A 21,226-nucleotide genomic window follows, 5' to 3' on the forward strand; every position below is an offset into this window, starting at 1 on the left:
TGATTAAATAACATCACTTTCAGCCTTCTAATTCATTAAATTTTGCCTGGAAAAATTGCAATTAGCCAAATATTCTTAAGCCACCCTTTTCCCCCTTCCCCCCCTCCCATCCTCCCCTTAGGATTTTACACTAGATAAATGATTTGTACTTTGGAATGGTGTCATGGGGATCTACAGATTGGCTATAACTACAGGGGGCAACAGAAGGCGTAGTTTCCCACTTCCTGCAACAGATTCTGTGTTGTGCAGTAAGAACAGGTGTTTGAGAACAGCATCAGCCACAATGCTGGGCTCACCTTCCTATGGAGAAAACTGGTTTTTTGAATCTCCAGTGGCTTGGAACAAAATGAAACTACCTGTGTAATAGGAGATAAGGCTGCTTACCCAAAACCTGAGGCTGAATATGCATATCTGCTTGCCTTATTTCTCACACCTTATGTTTGTCAGGCTCCAGGGATGGCATCTGGAATATTTTGGGAGCATGACTCTGTTTCTGATTGGTTTGGTGATTTGTTTCAGAGGGTTTTTGTGCGTTTTGGTTAGGGTTAATTTGCTTTTTTTTTTCTTGTGGTGTGGTTTTGTTGTTTGGGTTTTTTTCCTCCTCTTTTTCCTCTCCAGATCATGAATGCCAACTTCTTCCGGGGCCTTATGCTACTTTTTTCTGTCAAACATTATCTTTGAGGAACAAATGTATTAGCTATAAATAACTATAAATAGATTATTCTTTTACAGTTCTTTTCCAGATTCTTAAGATAATACAATTTAGCAAAAATATAAAGAAATAATACAGAGTTTGAGTGATTTTTTTTTTTTTAAACGGATTTTTTGGGGGGGTTGGTTTTTACAGGCTTTGGTGTTTATTTTGTTTTCTTTTTTGTTTGTTTTGTTTTTTAAATAATAAACCTGCAGCTAACATATGAATTACCGATTGTTTGGTCAAACACTGTTTTCATTCTTATTTCTATGCTACTTTTCTAGGAAACCTAATAACTAAGAAGAAGCCAGCTTAATAGGATATCAGATGTGGCAATGGCATCAACTGTAATCAGTTCAGTTCCTACCACCGCATCTCGTTTTGCTTTACTACAAGTGCTAAGTGATACTGACTCAGAGCCTGGAAAAGGAAAAAGTGGCCGAAGTGGCAGTAAATCTCAGGCTTCAGTGGGAAGACAGTCTGCAAATGAGAAAAAAAGAAATAAAAGAAGAAAGAAGAAAGAACAGCAGCAGAGTGAGGCCAGTGAGGTAAAGTGATTATGTTTTCAAGTAGTGGCTGAAGTTGTTATCTGAGAAATAACTTTTGCTGTCTCCCTCCAAGTCATGGGTTTGTGTAGGGTTTTTTTTTGTTTGTTTTTGTTTTTTTTAATGGATCAAATGCTACTTAGTCAAAGAGACAGCATTTTTTTCTTTGCTTTATTAAGAATTGTATAGTAGGGAGTATACTACTTACAAAGTTGAAAAATTCTAAAGAGTTAAATTGCTCAGGTCTTTTGAGCAATTGTCAAATTCAATATGTAAAACAACCCAAACCCCCAAATCCATTTTTCTTCTTTTTAATATCTGTTAAGCTTAAAATCTTTAAAATTTTTCTAGTTGCAGTAGAGCTAAGTAAAGTAATTTTTTTTATTTTGAGTTTTGATGTTATGTTTACATTAAGTTTTTGATAAGCATACCCTAATGTGTCTTTATGCCTCCCTTAACATGATCAAAACTTAACTCTGTCAGAATAACTCTGTATGCATATGCATTGCATATATCTACAGAGATTCATTTGTATGGAAATAATACTTTTTCTTGTGATAGCTGAAAGGCAAGGAAGTACCAAGTTTTTTCTTCACCTTAGCATGTACTGTCTATAACTATATTCCAGTGAAATTGTAAATCAGAATGGTCTGCACCAGTTTTTTTGCCAGCACTTCCATATGAAGAAGCAAGCAGGGGTTATAGTGCTGGTGCAGGCAGCAGAAGAGGCAGTACTGAAGCACGGAAGGCAGTGTGACAAGGGACTGTTTAGAGGGGAAGGAAAACAATTCTGAAGTATCTGCATTATTGCCTGATTTTGAGTAACTTTAAGCTAAGGTGATCTGCCATTTTAAGGAGTCCTGACATTCAGTAAACACACATTAAGAAGAACACTCCTACTTTGTTTTTCTTTGTTTCATCAGTCATCTGATAATAGCTTCTTTCTCCCTTCCAGGAGCCTTTATGTTAAAGGAATCCTGTCTCTAAATTGATAGTGTGTTGTATTGCTGCTTTTACTTTCACTCCAAGTAAGGACCAGAAGGTGGTTAATGTTTAGGCTGGAGCAGTCAGTGTCCTTGAGCTGCCAAATTTGCAGGTTATTTGTGCACTGTGAAATTTTACAATCTTGAAAGGCATCTTTAAGATGGCACTGTTGCATACTTTTGGTGCAGCAGTTAATGCTTACTGCAGGTTCTTAAAATCTGACGAACTACTGAGGACTAAGGACTGTTTGTATTGTTCCCTTTCTACCTGAATCTCTGGTTCTTCTATTTGCTGATGCCAGATTTATGTATACCTCCTTTCCTTTGGCATTGTATCTAACTTCAGTCAGGTGTGAGCACAATATGATTCCTGATACAGCAAGAAATCTGTCAGACAGTTATCTCTTCAGATTTGTTGAAAGTATTTTCAGATAGCAAAGTGTATTTACTTTTTCGTTGGTTTATGTTATGTCTGTGGTACTTCTGATCCACATTTTCCCATGATTTGATATTATGGGTGTGTACCATAAATGATTAAACAAAAATGTACCTCAGACTACAGGTGAAGCACACACATTAATGTCTGAATGCTTTTGTTGGTCCATTAAGACTGTTTCTGTGTACTAATGTTAAAAATAACTGGTTTTCAGCTCAGAAACCTTGCTTTTAAAAAGATTCCTCAGAAGTCCTCACATGGAAGCTGTTTATCTCAGCATGAACAAAAACTGAACACTGCAGTGCAGAAGAGCACTCGGGAAGAAAACTGGCAGGAGTGGAGACAAAGAGATGAGCAGGTACATCTTGCTGTGTTTAGCTGTCTTTGGCTTTTCTGAAATATGTTACTTCATGAAGTTAAGTTTCATGGAGAAAGAGAGATGGAGAGGAAGCAAGTAGAAGTACTGCCATGGAATGATGGTGAAATGCTGTGGTGGGAGCAAAACTGGGGAAGTTTTGGTGGAGCCGTATACCCATAGTAAAGTAGGCTTGGTAAGTTTTGTTAGGCGTAAAATAATTGGCTCCTTTCTAGGTAACAAAGAACTGAGTGCTGACTGGCCTTCATCATGCTAGGGTACTCCTGTCAGTGCAAGAACATCTGTTTTTTTTTCATGTTAGAGCATTGTAATTGCGATTAATATTGTAAGTAGGGTTCATTAATACTTGAAGAATACAATAGAGATAAAGCAAAGGCTGACTGTGTCTGTATGAAGGCAGATAAAATGTTTTGACTGTGTTTCTTTTCCCCAAACTACCACAAATTACACTTGAAATGCACTTAATCTGAAACAGTAATCAAGTCCTTACCTTGAACAATTACAATAATTTACACTTCTGACGTCAGTTAGGAAGAGTAGTTGCACTTAAAACTAGTTTTTTTTAGTGCTTGACTTGAATTCAGCATTATAATGCTCCTGAAGAAGCATACAGTGATTTTTCTTGGTCTTTCAAATGATGAGAATGTTATGAATTGTTCACAGTACTCAACTATTTTAGGCCAAAATAGCATAGATGGGCAAAGAAAGAATTTGTTCTAGTGCATTTTTTTCTCATAGTGCTTAAAGAAAAGCTGTGGTACATTTTTTTCTAAATTCCTCTTAAGTTACTGTCTGGTCTGCAGTTATTTACTATGGATAATAGTTTGGGTCCTTTTGTTATGCTTGAAGATACCCTTCGGAGTATGCAACTTTGCAAAAACTTTTTGAAGGCAAATTGCTAGGAAGTGTCACCAACTAGAGTTAAAAAGTGTTTCATGAAGCAGTTGAACTTCTATCCTGTCATGTACTAGGATGTTATTTTCTTTTACAGAGAAACTTTGATACTATAGTATTGAGCTACTTCTTGTTCTAATTAACACATGATACAGAAAGCCAAATTGATGAAAGACTAACATTTGGGTATTGTCCTTGGCTTGGTTTGTTGTTGTTTTTTTTTTGGGGGAGGTGTGGGCGTGTTTGATTTTTGTTGTTGTTGTTTTTGGGGTTTTTTGTTTTTCTTTTTGGGTGTTGCTAATGCTTTGGTATAGGTATCTCCTTAGACAGTGGAGCAATGACCTAATAATCCCCTTGAAAACTTCCCGAGCTAATTAACTTCAGAACTACTTTTTACGGTATGGATTTGCTTAGTTCAGTAGTCACAGGGCTTTTTTATTCTGTGCAGCATGAAGAAATTATTTTGAGTAGAGAATTCTGTATTCTCAATTACTGGGTGATGAAAGGGTCAGGCAAAGTTATAGATGTCTATTATAACTAATTGCAATCTGAGCTATAACTCGATTATAAACATCCATTCCTACTAATTGCAATCTTACTGAATTATATGCTGTCGAGTTACCATGAGGTTCTTTTATTTAAAAAAAAACTTCAGAGCAATTACCATAATTCTAACATATGATAGTTATTCTAAAAACATCTATGAGTTAATATAAGCATCTCTTCTGCAAGATGGAGAAACTGAGTTGCAGGAAGGTTCAAACTGCAGATGGCACATGCTTATCTGAGAAGAGAGAAGTGAGTTTGAATTCTTCAAATTCAGAAGGTGTGAAATCCTAACCTCTTAGTTCCTGTTGATAATTATGAGGTGAATTTTAAATGGTATGCTGCAGGGGATAGTGATGTTCAGTAAGGGGTTATAAGCAGTGTCTCCTTATTTCCAGAGATCTGCTCCACACAGAGCACCTCCCAGTTAATGAAGAATTCCTGATTTCGTATTTACCCTCAAAATTACCATACTGCCTGGCACTTTCATTTCAAATGATTGTCAGTATTTGTCTTCAGCTATAGAGCTATGATGTATATAGCATGGTCTTTCTTCAGCAGCTTTTAAGAGAGTCGCTGTAAGGGATTTGTGCATGGATCTCAATTTCTTACGACTATTAGATGTGCTCCCAGCACCTAAGTGAAAGGAACCTGTGGTTTCTAGATTTTTTTTCATGAGCTTAAGTGGTTGTGATCCGTAGTCAGGCCATGCACAGAAGCAGAACCAAACGTGCCTGGGAAGCTAAGAGACTTTAAAAATACTCAGACCTAAAACTCTAAACTCCACTGTTTTGTGTAGTATTGACCTTTGTTTGGCCAGCTTCAGTCAGCTTTGCCCAGAATTGTACTGCTAGGTAAACAACTTATGGTAGGGTTGCTGGAGATCACCTAATGCTATTTTTGTGGGATTGTTTAATAGTCACAACAACATTGTGATAGCACTTTTTTTCTTTAATTATTTAGAATCTTACATGCAAAATTAGCACTTTCAGAGGTAAAAATCGTGATCTCATCTTTTTTGTGTTTAGCTTATTAATTGCTCTCTTTTTGATAGTCTCTTTTTTTTTAATCTCCAGTCTCTCATTTTTCTTAATGTTCCTGTTGAATTTTCCAGTGTAGTAGACTAAAAGGCCTAATTTTTGGTAGATAACTGTCATTGTCAGGTTGGATTCAACAGTTGCAGGCAAAACCAGTTCATTGTTTCTTGGGGAGTTTCAGTCAATTTAGCTTACTGTCAGTTATCAAACCTCTAATTACTGATTCTGATATTGAAAGAAAACAAATACTTGAGAAAAAAGTCCACCCTGGAAGCTGCAAAACCCCTCCACTTTGTTGTCTGGTCCCCTTGCTGCAGGCAGCACAGGTTGTGCAGGGGGTGCTCTGTTGAAGGTCATCCCTGCCAGCCTCCACTCCTGGCTTGCTGCCTGTGCATGCAGCCCTTTGGGGTTCTGAGGCACCTGCAGCCTGGCTGCCACGGTATGTCCTTGGCTCTCCCACACCTCCCCTGCTAGGAAAATGTTGCCAGTGAGGCCCCGTGCAGTCAGTCAATGGTAAGTTTAAATCACAAGCCAAATGCGAAGCTAGGAATGATAGCACCCCAAAGTCTGTGTAAAACAGCAATTTATGCTGAGAGCACTACTCTACTGTGTTTCAAATAACCACTCAAAAAGGGCTGGTTTACTGTGGTAGAAACTAGAAGCTACTCAGATTTTCTATTAAGTGAGACTGATCATATGCATCGTTGAGCAATTAGGAAGAATGTGTGTGCTTTTACACCATACAATAAATGACTTTCAAGCATATATAAAGCATATGAGAACTCTGAGGTTTTTTTCAGAACATGGTTCCTATAGACAAAAAAGGTAGTGTATGTCATGCCCCCCAGTTTGAGCAAAATACATTAACACCACTGAACTGTTTTTATTCACTATAATAGCTGTTGTAGTTTATGTTGAAATTAATGAAAGGACCTCTATTTGAAATTTAAAGAACAAGAAAGTGATGGCTAAAATAATTATTTTTACTAATTAATATTTCATTTAAGGGCAAGAAAAAGGGGATGGCTGTGCTGCCAAATGGAAGCCTTATTCTTCTTCATATCACACAGTAGATTGTAGTGATTCCTTCAGAGAACAGACCTCAAAGGAACCAGTTTTGCATCCAACAAGTTAATCTTGGTTAACTTTGCCTTACACAATAACATAAGTTAGTAGATGTTTATACCTTTACATTATTTATTTTGGCTCCATTGAACTGTTGCTGGAATTGGTCTTCTCAGGAGCAGGGCTTTCCTGTGGTTTTGTATTTCTTATGACACAAGATACCCTTAATTCCTGTTGTGTTCCTTAATTCCTAGCTCTTAACAACTCACACCAAGAAAGCTTTGAATTTTTTTTGCATCTCCCTCCCTGTCCCCAGAAAAAGGCATGTTTAACCTAATTTTTTCACTGTGATGGATGAGTGCTTAGACTTCATAGTAGGCTACAATGACATTTTTGTCCTTTGACATCCTCTGGTTTTCATGTTTCAAACTAAAAAACTATATTAAAGAAATCCCATGTTAATAAATCATCAGGATGGGAACCATTACGTAAAGGTGTGCACAACTTCCTGTATGTTTCCATCCATCACAAAGTGTCCTGAAGCAAGATACTTTATGGTACAAAAAGGTACATTGCCAGTTAATAAGACCCTGTGTCTCATCAGTGAGACTTGGCTTTTTGGCAGTTGTGGTGATACACATATTGAAACTGAAATTTTAGTGTGGTCTTAGTGGATTTGTCTGCCTTTTTTTTTTTAACCAGCCTAATTACATGAAATATGTTAATTTTGTTTCTTCAGCTGACATCTGACATGTTTGAAGCTGATCTTGAAAAAGCATTGCTGCTGAGCAAACTGGAATATGAAGAACACAAAAAGGTATTTGTGGGATCCATCCTAATGGATCCCTAAGCTGTACAAGTATGAGGTTTGAATTAAAAAGGGGGGGTTTGCCAAAAAACTAAAAGTACCATTTTCTTCTAAATTGTTTATTATCATTGTTCAAATGCTTAGGAGTTCAGAAAAATACTGGATTTGAAAGAACCCATATATAATAGAGTTGGGTGGTTTGGTTTGTTCCTAATTAGCCTGTAAAAGTGGAAAGCTAGTTCTACTTTTCAGTTTTCTGGCACATGAATATGCTGGAATTTAAGAGTATGCAAGAGATCTTGAACTTCTGCAGAAAACATCCAGCACACTTGAAGAATAGGAGAATCAAAGCACAGATTTCTTATCAAACCTTAATGTTATTTATGGTTGAATCATTTGAATTTTTGCTAACATCTTCTGAGTGTAAATATTTTAGTCCTAGTAAGTGTTACACATTTTCTTAGCTGGTCAGGATGCTGTTTTCCCAGTGATTCCTACGGAGCACTGGAGAATTGTACTGAAGTATGCTTAGGTGAAATTTTTCTATCAGGAAGCTGCTCGTTTGAAATAAATTAGGAGCCAATAAAATGTTATTAAAATATCTAAATATAATTATGCATCATAAAAAATTGCACATCTCTGCAAATATCTCTGTACAATATTTCTTTTTTTGAGGTGGGAGTACCACAGTTTTTTGAAAATCAAGGATAAATTTTTAGCTTCCATACTAAAAGTTAATTTTTAAAGTGAAGATAATCTTCAGGCATAGTAGCATAGCACTGTTTGTGGATTTTTGAGAATTACGTCCCAATAATTTAAAATGTATATTTTAAAAATATAAAGTACATGAGTACACTGAACAATTCTCATTTCTATGGGAAAACACTTAATTTCCATATTTGCTTATATATATATTCTTAAGATTATTTAACATTTAAGATTATTTTTAATGAAAATATTTCATTAATATTTAAGATTAATACCTGGGAGATTGATAATTTGCTAAGATTGTTAATGTGGATGTGTGGGGATGGGGAACTCTGGTTCAAATGGCTGTCATGTACCAGGCTGTCTGATTTCAGTAGCAGTAAGGTCAGTTGGGTAGAGCATTGCTGCACACTAATGGCTCTCTGACTTCTACTGAATGAGGAAACATTTTTTGAGAATAAAAGAAGGTACAATAAACCACTGCTGTTGGGGTTTTGTGTGGGTGTGTTTATGAAAGTACTACCCTGCCTTGTGTAGCACACGTCATTCCTACATTTGACTACCATGTATTTTCAGTTTATAAGTTTCTGGATAAAATTTGGTGTAGAAGGTTCAAGTATAGGCTGGTGGTTCATTTGCTGTTTAGTGAAGAGCAATGCTGTACTTCAGGGAACAGAATCTATGCTTTATTGCTGATATGTTTTGCATTTTTTAGATGCATCTGAAGCCTGCAAATTACTGTTCAGGCTAAACTCTCCTTTAGTACATTATCAGTAATTTTTTTCTTTTATGAAGAGTCAGAAAAAAATATTTGGGTGTTGAAGAAAATTATACCAGTGGGACTTTATTCTTCTAGGCATATGAAAACGTTGAAAGTACTTCACCTCAGTCAAAGTCTGTGAATAAGAAAGAGAAAAAGAACCAGCAAGGAAAAGACAAACCTCTCACTGTGTCTCTGAAAGACTTTCAGTCAGACAGTAATATAGGTATGCCTTATCATACCATATGAGCTGTTCTACTTGGAATTTTCAGTGTGTGCGCTAACAGGAAAGTGCCTTTCTGTCTCTCTTCATTAACACTGTGGTTAAACAAACTGAATGAGTTGCAGTCAGTGTGTCCTACAGAGTCTAAAACCTAAGTGTTCATTATATAATAATGAAAATAAGAGCTTAAGGAAAACATAATTTCATGTAGTACCCCTGGGATGAACTCAAACACTCTTAATTTGACTTTTAAAAATCTACGTTTTTTTTTGTTTTACTAAGTTTGCATTTCTCAGGCAACTGAGTTTGTCATTGTTTATCTTTCTTTGTGATACTAGCTTTTGTTAAGATGAGTAAATACTGAAATAACTTCTACTCATTAGATGCATGGTTTATATGTTTGAAATTCCTTCATCTGTGTCTATAGAGCAGAGATTCTGAGCTTTACTGAAGAAATAAAGGTAGATTCTAGAAAAAGAAGAAAGTAATTTGTTTTCTGAGGTCTTTATTTTGAGAATGTTTTTATCTAAACATACAATAATAAGTACGTAATTTCCAAATTATCTGAACAGAGGAAAAATACCGAAAGCACAGCAATCTGAAAGGCATGGAAGGCATTCAGGTATACAGTGAGATACGTGCTGTAAAAGCCTAAATAGATATAAAAGGAAACAAATCAAATTCCTTAAGTATCTGTACAAAAGACATTGCCTTCCACTTTAACTGAAGCAAACAAGTATGGGATGCTGCTTTTGATTAAGTACTCTGAAAGATCTGGAAGAAGATGTAAATACAGGGATTGGTATAATACGTAGTTTATGATCTTGGCCTCAAATGCTTTAGTAATGACTTATATAATTCTGACTTTTGAGAGGACAGTTAATTTTGAAGAACTTAAAAAGGTGGTGTTTTTCCCCACTTTTCAAAATGTCTTGTTTCAGTAGCCATCTGTACAAGATTTGAGTAACTTACTGATTTTTTTTTTTCTGTTCTTTTCAGATAATCCTGCTAAAAAACATGAGGTAAGTCTTACTCAAACTAGTTTAATTAAAAAATTCTGAAACCCAACCAACCAAAAAAACCCCAAAAAACAACAACAAAAAAACCCCAAACATACCCACAAAGAAGCCAAAACCCACAGAGAAACTACAACTACAGTTCTTAGGTTTAGAAGGTAATTGTTTTGGTGTTTTCTGTAGTGACAATCAACTACACATTCTAAAACTGACTGATTGTAAATTTGGAAAAATCTTCAGATATAGATTCAATAGAAATGTATATCCCCAGTTCTTGCATCTTGAGAACTTAGTATTGGCTTTCTTAGAATTACTCAATGCTTCTTCAGTTTTCCAATAGTCTTTGATGCAACATGCAGTTTTAAAAGCATGTTAAAAAACACAAATTGTAGCCAAAAAGAGAAGCAAATCAGGTAAGAAAGAACTGTGATGCTACTATGTTGCGGTGCAGTCCACAATATTAAAATTCCTAGAGGGAAGATTTTTTTTTAACAGTTGAATAAAAGATAAATTACTAAATTCCAACTTCATTCTTTTGTGTAATATCATCAGCTGAATGTTAACTGTTAATTAGTTTCTGGGCTTTTCAATTGGTATCATATTCTTTCAATGGAAGTTACAGTATTCTTGGGAATACACAACTTAACTAATTATTTAAATATAATGCTTTTCCATGGCATGCTATTTTTAAGATATGTTGGTTTCTACCTCAGTATTAACTTACATTAAAAGGAACGTATGTTATTGTACTTATTTTTGACAGGAAGTGAAAGCTTCCCAGTCTTCATTGCATGATGGAAAATTTTTCAACAGGCTGGAAGATGATGTTAACAGAATACTTCAAAAAGAGAAAAGGAGAGTCCATCTCAATGATTACAGTGAAACAGATAACTGCACATCTCATGAAAACAATCAGGCATGTAAAACATTCTGAAGTGAAGAAATTTGCTTAATGAAGCTTAGTCAGTGATCAGAAAGGAGCACCTAAGGGGAAGCACACATCAACAGCATGATAATTTTAAAGAATTAATAAACTCACAAGACTGTAATATTTTTATATATATGAAGACATATTTAAATTACGTAGTTTTTTTTACATAAAACACTCGTGATTGAAATAATTTTTGCGCCACAGAACATGCCAATATTTATTACCGTGTTTCTTATCTTTTTGGTACCTATTCAAATACCTCTTTATTTTTTATCAGAAATTCTCTTCCCTAACAAATAAGTTGCCTTTCCCAAGAATCAAATTCACATGACTAGATTATTAAGAAATAATGCTTTCTTGTTTACAGGGGAGTGTTTTGAAAGATGAAAAAATAGAGCAACTAAAGCTCGAGCTTGAAAAGAAAGATGCAGAAATTGAGCAGCTGAAAAACAGAATAACTCAGTGGGAGGTACGTAGCTGATAATAACCTTCAAATAGTAGACAATTTAAAGTTATTGTTCATTTGAAACAAAGTATTTATTAAAATGTGACTGATTTATAGAGATGATTTAGACTGGCTGCAGGTTACATTCTTAGAGTGCAGATATTTCCTTCAGTACCAAATGAAGTGGTCTTTCTTGATAAGTAAGTTAAGCTTCTAAAAAAAATCAAAAGAATCAAGACAAAGTATCTAGGAATAAACTCTCTATCCAGCATATCAGTCACTGCTTGTTTTATAGGATTGCTATGTTCATGGTCAAAAAAATAAAATTGTAATTTAAGACTAGCCAAGATCTTGAGCAATCTGATCTGCATTGGAAGTTAGCTTTGCTTTGAGCAGGAAGTAAGGCTTTCTTGTGTCTGTCCCAACCTATTAATTCAACTTAGATTTTCTTGCATATAAGAACTGCATATCATTGGGACTTTTTCTAGATACAGTCCAATATTTGGTTAAAATCAGAGCAAATTTTGTCAGCTTTGAGAGAAATTCCTTTAAAGCTACAGTGCAACAAGAATGGAGTCCTGTATTTTGTTATATCGTTTCCTATTACATACAAGTGAAATCGGAAATCTGATTCACCATATGCTAAAACATAGCAGGAGAAAAAAAGATTTGCTCATTAATCATAGAATAGTTAGGGTTGGAAAGGACCTTAAGATCATGTAGTTCCAACCCCCTTGCCATGGGCCGGGACACCTCACACTAAACCATGTCACCCAAGGCTCTGTCCAACCTGGCCTTGAACACTGCCAGGGATAGAGCATTCACATCTTCCCTGGGCAACCCATTCTAGTGCCTCACCACCCTTACAGGAAAGAATTTCCTCCTTATATCCAGTCTAAACTTCCCCTCTGTAAGTTTTAACCCGTTACCCCTTGTCCTATCACTACAGTCCCTAATGAAGAGTTCCTCCCCAGCATCCCTATAGGCCCCCTTTCAGATACTGGAAGGCTGCTATGAGGTTTCCACGCAGCCTTCTCTTCTCCAGGCTGAACAGGCCCAATTTTCTCAGCCTGTCTTCATACAGGAGGTGCTCCAGTCCCCTGATCATCCTCGTGGCCTTCCTCTGGACTTGTTCTAACAGCTTCATGTCCTCTTTATGTTGAGGACACCAGAACTGCACACAATACTCCAGGTGAGGTCTCACAAAGGCAGAGTAGAGAGGCAGGATCCCCTCCTTCAACCTGCCTCATGCTCCTTTTGATGCAGCCCAGGATACGGTTGGCTTTCTGGGGTACAAGCACACACTGCAGCCAGCTCATGTTCAGTTTCTCATCAACCAACACCCCCAAGTCCTTCTCCGCAGGGCTGCTCTCAGTCTCTTCTCTGCCCAACCTGTAGCTGTGCCTGGGATTGCTCTGACCCAGGTGTAGGACCTTGCACTTGGCATGATTAAACTTCATAAGGTTGGCATCAGCCCACCTCACAAGCATGTGAAGGTCCCTCTGGATGGCATTCCTTCCCTCCAGGGTATCAACCGAACCACACAGCTTGGTGTCATCGGCAAACTTGCTGAGGGCGCACTCAATCCCACTGTCCATGTCAGCGACAAAGATGTTGAACAAGACCGGTCCCAACACCGATCCCTGAGGGACACCACTCGTTACTGGTCTCCAGCCGGACATGGAGCCATTGATGACAAATCTTTGTGCACCGCCATTCAGCCAGTTCTTTATCCACTGCGTGATCCACCTATCAAATTGATGTCTCTCCAATTTAGAGACAAGGATGCCGTGTGGGACAGTGTCGAACGCTTTGCACAAGTCCAGGTAGATGACGTCAACTGCTCTGCCCCTGACCATCAGCTCCGTAGCCCCATCATGGAAGTCCACCAGATTGGTCAGGCAGGATTTCCCCTTAGTGAAGCCATGCTGACTGTTACCAAGCACCTTGTTGTTTTTCTTGTGCCTAAACATGCCTTCCAGGAGGTTCTGCTCCAAGATTTTGCCAGGCACAGAGGTGAGAGTGACTGGTCTGTAATTCCCTGGGTCATCCATTCTCCCCTTCTTGAAAGTGGGGGTTATATTTCCCTTTTTCAAGTCATCAGGAACTTCACCTGACTCCCATGATTCATCAAATATGATGGACAGTGTCTTAGAAACCTCATTCACCAGCTCCTTCAGGACCCACAGGTGGATTTGTTTCATCAGGTCCTATGGACTTGTGCACATTCAGGTTCTAAAGATGGTCTCGAACCAGATCTCTCCTACAGTGGGCCTAAGGTCTTAATTCTCACAGTCCTTGCATCTGCTTTCCAAAACTTGGGTAGTGGGGTCAGAGCACTTGCTGGTGAAGACTGAGGCAAAGTAGTCATTCAGAACCTCAGCCTTCTCCAGATCCAGGATAGCCAGTTCTCCTGATAGCTTCTGGAGAGAGCCCGCGTTGCCCCTAGTCTGTGTTTTATTTACAAATAATAAATGTATTATATACATGTAATTTAAATGTAATAAATGTGTAATTGCACTAGATGGAGTAGCTAGGGAAATTGCCTCCTTGTTTCCAGTACATGTTAGCATTTTTTGGCTAGTATCTAGAGCATGAAGGGCAAAATTTCCACAGGGAACTGGCATTGTAACAAAATACAGTAAAGCATCATAGAAGTATTTTTATAATATTTTATCATTTTATTTATTGTTTAAATTAGACTGGTCAGGCTGACAGATTTGGAGTTTTCTGATGCTTCCAATAAGTATGTGTAGTAATAAAAACATAAACTTTGTTCACAGCTGTTTACAGATTGTGTACTAAGGTTGGAATCCCCAGGTGAAATTTGAAAGCATAAAACCATTCGTATCTACTTCTATCAGCACTCATTCACATTTGACAGAATAAACACGATGCATAAGGATACTGGTGAGGTGATGGGCAATGTTTAATTTCATGAACTTGTCCAGAGGCATGAATACAGTTTTAGGTAGCCGTGAATGTTCTCGCTTAAATGAAAGTTAATTATCCTCAAGAACTGATGTGATACTCAAAGTGGAAGATAGTAGCTTCTTTATTAGAAAAAAAAAGTATGTCTGAAATTAAACTCTTTTTTTTAAAGCAAACTGTATGAGAAGACTTGTGACAGGAAAAATAACTTTACAGCTAAGGTACCTAGCTAGAACTGACACTGGTGGCCAATTAAGGAAATGACTCACTTGTGAAGAAAATATGGTGGTGTCAAATTGGAAAAGCCAGCAAAAATAGGTTCTTGAGCAGAAAAGTGTAAAGAATTGAAAAGGAAAGGAACTCTGATGTAAAAACTAAGGAAAAAAAACTAAGGAAAACTAAGGGAAAAAAAAACAACCCAATCTGTAGAGCAGTGGGATCTTTTCCTACTTATCCAGCGATGTGGCAAACTCTTTATATTACCTTGGTATCTAGAAAGCACATTTTAATTGTTACAATTTACCAGGGCAGAAACCAGAAAGCCCTTGATGCAACAGGCCTATACACTTGAGGCAGACCTGAATGGTTATTTCTGCACTATCAATGCATTGACATAACTTTATTATTTTAACTTGCTCTAAGCCTTTTGTTTGCCTTTTTTCTCAGCTCTTAGTTATAAATCCATTTCTGTTGTGTATTCCTTATGTTGGCTGTGATTTAATTAAGACACAGATGATCTTAAAGGTCTTTTCCAACCTAGATGGTTTTATGATTTTGTGATTCTCTGATTAGATTCTCTGCAGAAGTTGTCATTTTAAACTCTAAATCTGACTGTAAGTCAAGCTTAGCGCTTAGAACACTTTTTTTTTTTTAGAGTATACATGTAATAATTCAATCTTTTAATACAGGCAAAGTATAAAGAAGTAAAAGGAAGAAATGCACGGCTTCTGAAGATGATGCAAGAAGGTGAAAGTAAGTAGGAGTTTATCAGGAAATGTTAAAGTGTTCTTTTTAAAACATGGAAGGAATTTACAAAGCCAATTTTTAAGAAGAGCTTGATTCAGTGACAGTTATAAAGAACTAAGAAGCTACTAATTTGCAACTACTCCAGTGAACTACAGAATTTGGTGGACCACACATTATTTCTGTTGTTTTATGGTGGAATAATCAGTTGTATGTTGAGATCATTGTTTGAAACATAAGCTGTCCAGTTATAGTTTACATAAAATGATTCAAGTGAGCTGTCACTAGCAAAAAAATACAAAAACTTACGTGTTCTGTACTGATCTCATCACAGTGTCTGTTCAAACAGACTTAAGGAAACTGTTCTGTTCTTAATATCTATGCAAGCTGTGCTTTCAGCTGTTGGAAACACCCTTCTACACCCAAGCCACACAATTAACAGTGACAGCTAAACCACAGGGTTATATATGTCACTGTGATAATTTGCTTCTGTTATAACACTATTCAGAGTTTGTTGCCAAAGTTTCAAGAAAGATATGTTTGTGTATATATATATATAGACACTCGTACATGTATAAATACCCTAGTATCTTTACACTTGTTACACATAGTTGTACTTCAGTATTCCTGTTCTTGCTTGATGAAGTGGTTTGAGTCTGTGATGCTATCCAGATTAATTCTGTTGCAAAATTAGATTTTTCAGTTTCTTAAATTAGCTCTTGAATGTTCTTCTCCAGGCTAATTTTTTAGCTAAAAAAGAGCTCAAGTTTTTCCTTCAAAGTACACTTACAAAAACTAGGTCTTGGCTAGTTCAAGTGTTCATAATGTGATGATTCATTCTACAAATTTTAACTAGGAACCGTGTTACTTCAGGTCAGTGTCTCAGCCAAGATGAAATATTTCATCTTGCAAGGAAAGAGGTGAAGTTCTCAAGTTTTTATCTTTGTTTGTAGAATAGCAGCATACTAGAAAATGAGAAAATTTGTGGTTTTCTAAAGACCTGAGTATTTTGCATTTTGAGGAGAAGGAAGTTCATGGCAGAATTGAGCCTTGAAAAAACTTGATTTCTTCATATTGAGAATTTTAAGTTGTCCTCAGATGTTTCACAGACACTACCTAAATAGCTTAAACATCTCTGTATTTGAGTAAATAGAAGTTTCCATAGCTACAATTGAGCTCATATGTAAAACTCAGGATGGCAAAATCTTGATCCATTGTCAATACTCAGTTTTCTGATGATATTAATTCATAATGGGTATCTCTAAAATTCAGGCTGCTTACAGGGTTAATGGTGGGGTAAGTAGTGCAAGGTTAGGGGTTAATCTCCAGAATTTTTCAAGCTGCTGCTAACGGTACTGGTAGCAAATGGTTTGGTTGGTTTGCATTACAACATCTACTATTCTTCTAGTGAAGGCAGCATTATTTAGAGGTATCCAAATAGTGACATAAAGTGATGCCACAGTGATATTGCACAGGAAGACCTATAATTCTGGAAGGATCCTCATGCTGTATCTTCCTCTCTCTGCAGTGAAAGACAAAGCAGAGATACTCATGCAGGTTGATGAATCTCAAATTATAAAAAATGAATTGACCGTACAGGTAAGCAAAGATTTCTCAAGTAAAAATTTCATGGGCATTTCAAAGATGCTATATATTTAAGGCAGTGATAGAGGTGGGTAGGGAGGAAACAAAACTGAAAGAAAAACTTGTTTGAAGCAAAAAATGTTACATTTCATCCCTAGCCCTGCACTATGAGTGTCAGAGGACATGTGTTATGTAAATCTCCAGTATGACTCACTTAGAACTGCTACTGGAAAGACAGCAGACCTTAACATGCCTAAAATGATTTTGCCTTGAACAGCACCTTAGGAATATCATTCCCTCGTAACTCATGCTAGGAAGCTCAGAAATGTGCTTCAGAAGATGTTTCTTTCCTGCTTGTGGGTTTATTTGGTTTTGGTGGTGCTGGGTTTTTTTATTTCTAGTCTTAAGTTTATGAACACAAAAGAGCAACAAATTACTTAAGATGTCAGTTGCCAAGTAACTGTAGACTTACGCTTCATTTTTGGTCCAGAGCAACTATTAGTTCTAAGCTGGATGTCTTGCATATAACACAGTACTGTTTTTGATGGTGATGTAATAAGCTTATTTGTGTTGCATATATCTGTTAAGTTTTATGGAGTGAATTAATGCAGAGTCCAAATGTCAGAAGAGTTTTGAACTTCATAGCTTTTCTGTATCATTATGCAATAAGGTGTACTGGTGTATTACTGCACCAGTAAATATTGCTTGGGAAATGGAAGTCATTAATTAATATTTTACTTGTGCTTTCAGTTCATGCTAATGATAGTGGTAGTCACTCTGTATTACCTGTTTGTACAACATAGTACTAATGGAAAACAGAACTGACTTGATAAACTAATAGACATTGAGGATATTTTATAAATTCATTTTTTTGTTTGTTTGTTTTCAGGTAACTATACTTCATGCAGCATTAGAGCAAGAAAGATCCAAAGTGAAACTACTGCAGGCAGAATTAACAAAATACCAGGTAGGTAATTTCTGTATTTGTAAGTTTACCTGTTCGTGATGTAGCTGAGGCTAACATGAGGTAACAAGCGCTGAGCTCACTTGTTACCTCTTAACTTCTCCAGGTAAAAAAAAACAAAAACAAAACTGCAAAAAAAAAAAAAGGAAAGAAAAAGTAAAACCAAACCAAAAGAGGCAGCTTATATTGTAGGGGGAAAAAAGACCAAACAGCAAGTCTAAAGCACTGTTTTGGCAAGTTGAAGTCTACCACCGGTTTTGTACTTTAAAACATCTTGAGATATACTAGTAAACAAACATACTTCAAGCAACAAGTTGATATCACTGTTGAAGTCTAACTGTGTGTAACTGGACTAACTGTAGATTTCATGGCTTTTTTGCCACATTCTTTGGCTCCGTATCTTAGTTCTGTCTCTAGATAAATCTTTGTAGGAGTCTCGCACCAAATTGTGTGGAAATGTAAGTGATGAGATCAGTGTCTTCCTCACGGTGTATGCTGTTTTGTCTTGCTGATTGCTAATGCAACTTGTATTAGTGAATTTCAGTTAACTTTTGCATAAATGTTATGCTGCTTAACATTCTGACAGTTTTTTTTGAAGGGTGACTATTTGCAAATAAGTATTTATACTTAGGCATGACTTGACACATTTTGGGCATTTTGGTTTGTTGTTTTTTTTTGTTTGTTTTGGCTGTGACCTTTTGCACAGGTCCCAAGGAGAGCCTGTTGTATATAACTTCTAAGGTAGAAGTTATATACGTATATGGAAACTTCTAAGGTAGCTGTGTAGTCTTTGGCAAACTATGCTATTTCAAATTGCAACATATTGTGTTGGATTACTACAATTTTGTGAAAACTGGCTAATTAAGGAGCAATTACTCTTTCTGAAGCAACACATCTTTTCTGATTACTTCAGATTCTTTGGCTAGCATTACACAGGGTTCTGTATGTAATCTCCTGTCTTTTTCTTTGTCTTTTTCCCCTTGTCACTTTACCACAAGCGAGCAAGTTCCTTCTAAAAATTTTATTGCAGCGGTTGACTATGTATGTTTGCTCAGTCCCTTACAGACAAGCTGAGTGCTCATACCTCTAATTGAAACTAAAGTAAATCTCGTCAGATTCAGTCATTAACATCACTATTCTGACTTACAGCTTCAGTCTGTGTTTTCCCCTGCCATCCATTCCTCTGCTAATTTTTTGTCTCTGTAAATAGAAATTTTTGAATAAGGTAAATTTATCTGGTGTTTAATTGCAATAAAGAGGATGAAAAAAAATTACAGTAAAAAATTTATGAAAGACCATTACAAAAAATGGTCTTTGTTATATACTTAGAAATTACTGCAAAAATAACCTATTATGTTGTTCTTTTTCCTCTTCCCCTGACTCTCCCACACAGTCCAATATGCTTTTATTTTTTTCACATCTTGCTGTATTTCTTGCTTAATTTATCACCCTGGGGTTTTCTGTTTGGCTGGTTGGGTTTATACTTTTTTAACTGGGGGGTGGTGTGTGTGTGTTTTGTTTTAGGAAAACACTCATCTGCCTTGCAGGCATTGCCTGCTTCTGCTTTTATTATTCTTCCTTGTAATCTTGCAAGCTGACCAGGAGAATTTTTCTTATATTGCTACTTTTTGTGGCATTGTCTTGGATAACATGAAGCACACATTTTATAGAATACTGCTTTAAAACATAAGGATGCCTTTCAAAGAACAGTGACCAAAATTTGTGGATTAAAACCAAAGACATAAAGAACAACAACAAAAAGCAAATCAGTGTATTTTTATCCTTAGATGCTAACATTTAAGAAGGTATTCTGTAAATGGCTTCACTCTTGTAATTTATATAACAATACTTGACATTCAGATGAGTCTGCATCCCATGATAACTTGCATACTTTGTTAAATTATGCAACTCCAGTAGGGTTTTTTTTCTTGTTAATTTATACTACTTTAATATAAATATAACTGCAGATGAAAGTGTCATGTCTAGTATATTACCTAAACTTTTGTTTTAATTTTTTCTTGCAGACTGGAAAAAAAGGGAAAAAGCACTCAGAATCTGACCAGTGCAGATGATCTCCTCTGCCACCAGGTTCAAAGCACAAAAACATCAAATCTTTCTTCAGGGTTTTGCAGAAATTTATATATTTGTTGCACAACTGCTAAACTATGCAGTTTTTGACAAGAAAGAAACAATTGCTAGTTTGTTTAACAATATAAATAATCGATTTGTTGCACTTTCTGCTACAGAAAATTGGAAAACTAGTATTCCAGCAGAGATGAAACTAGCTGTAATGCCGTTAGTTTTTAATCATTCAATAAAGTTCACTCTTGCATCTCTGTTTGAATTCTTGCTTTCACAAAATTTCTCAAGACTTCATTTAATGATTGTCAAGATTCAAATGCATTAGTAGGCAAATGATGAAAGTTTTACCAAGTCTAAACTGAAATTGAGACAGCTCATACAAAAGCATCTCGCAGTTGCTGAATCCAGATATGGGGTGTTTTTGTTTGGGTTTTTTTTAAAGTCAACAGCCACTATCTTCTCCCCTGTATTGGACATCATGAGGTTCAGCAAGGCCAAGTGCAAGGTCCTGCACCTCTGTCAGGGCAGGAGGTACAGGAGGTACATTCAGTACAGGCTGGGGGATGAAGGGATTGAGAGCAGCCCTGAGAAGAAGGACTTGGGAGTGCTGGTGGATGAAAGCTGGGCATGACCTGGCAGTGTGCACTTGCAGCCTAGAAAGCCAACCATATGCTGGGCTGCATCAAAACGAGCGTGTCAGCAGGTTGAGGGAGGTGATTCTCCTCCTCTACTCCACTCATGAGACCCCACCTGCAGAACTGCTTTCAGCTCCTTCTGTTCAGGTCCCCAACAGAAGAGGGATGTGGATCTGCTTCAGCAAGTCCAGAGGAGGCCCATGAAAATGATCGGAAGACTGGAGCCTCTCTCCCATGAAGACAGGCTGAGAGAGTTGAGCTTGTTCAGCCTGGAGAAGGCTCTGGGAGACCTTATTATGGCCTTTCAGTATATAAAGGCATTTATAAGAAAGACTTTTTACAAGGGCCTGTAGTGACAGGCCAAGGGGCAGAAGTCTTTTAAACTGAAAGAGGGCAGGTTTAGATTAGATATAATGAAGAAACTATTTCCTATGAGGAAAGTGAGGCACTGGCACAGGTTACACAGAAAAGTTGTCGCTGCCCCATCCCTGGCAGTGTTCAAGGCCAGGTTGGATGGGTTTTGAGCAACCTGGTCTAGTGGAAGGTGTCCCTGCCCACGGCAGGGAGGTTGGAACTAGATGAGCTTTGAAACCTGAAGCA

The 21,226-nt window shown here is 36.9% G+C and overlaps 1 protein-coding gene across 1 annotated transcript; it reads left to right on the forward strand.

Annotated features, from left to right (window-relative positions):
- The first annotated feature begins 960 nt into the window (after positions 1 to 960).
- GKAP1 (G kinase anchoring protein 1) lies at positions 961 to 20,247 on the forward strand. The gene is made up of 11 exons (XM_057396505.1): positions 961 to 1,242; positions 2,873 to 3,016; positions 7,316 to 7,393; positions 8,949 to 9,078; positions 10,075 to 10,101; positions 10,865 to 11,007; positions 11,390 to 11,491; positions 15,307 to 15,370; positions 16,890 to 16,960; positions 17,835 to 17,912; positions 19,934 to 20,247. The coding sequence occupies exons 1-11, from the start codon at positions 1,030 to 1,032 to the stop codon at positions 19,979 to 19,981; spliced, it is 1,098 nt and encodes a 365-aa protein (XP_057252488.1). The 5' UTR covers positions 961 to 1,029; the 3' UTR covers positions 19,982 to 20,247.
- The last annotated feature ends 979 nt before the right edge of the window (positions 20,248 to 21,226 follow it).

Source organism: Pezoporus wallicus, unplaced genomic scaffold (genome assembly GCF_028554395.1).
Source record: "Pezoporus wallicus isolate ANWC-B61680 ecotype Strahan unplaced genomic scaffold, APGP_CSIRO_Pwel_v1 contig_2776, whole genome shotgun sequence".
NCBI lineage: Eukaryota > Metazoa > Chordata > Aves > Psittaciformes > Psittacidae > Pezoporus > Pezoporus wallicus.

Coding starts and splice junctions, on each gene's coding strand:
- GKAP1 (XM_057396505.1), top strand. CDS start 1,030: ATGGCATCAACTGTAATCAGTTCAGTTCCTACCACCGCATCTCGTTTT. Junction 15,371..16,889: donor GATGATGCAAGAAGGTGAAA/GTAAGTAGGAGT, acceptor CTCTCTCTGCAG/TGAAAGACAAAGCAGAGATA. Junction 16,961..17,834: donor AAAATGAATTGACCGTACAG/GTAAGCAAAGAT, acceptor GTTTGTTTTCAG/GTAACTATACTTCATGCAGC.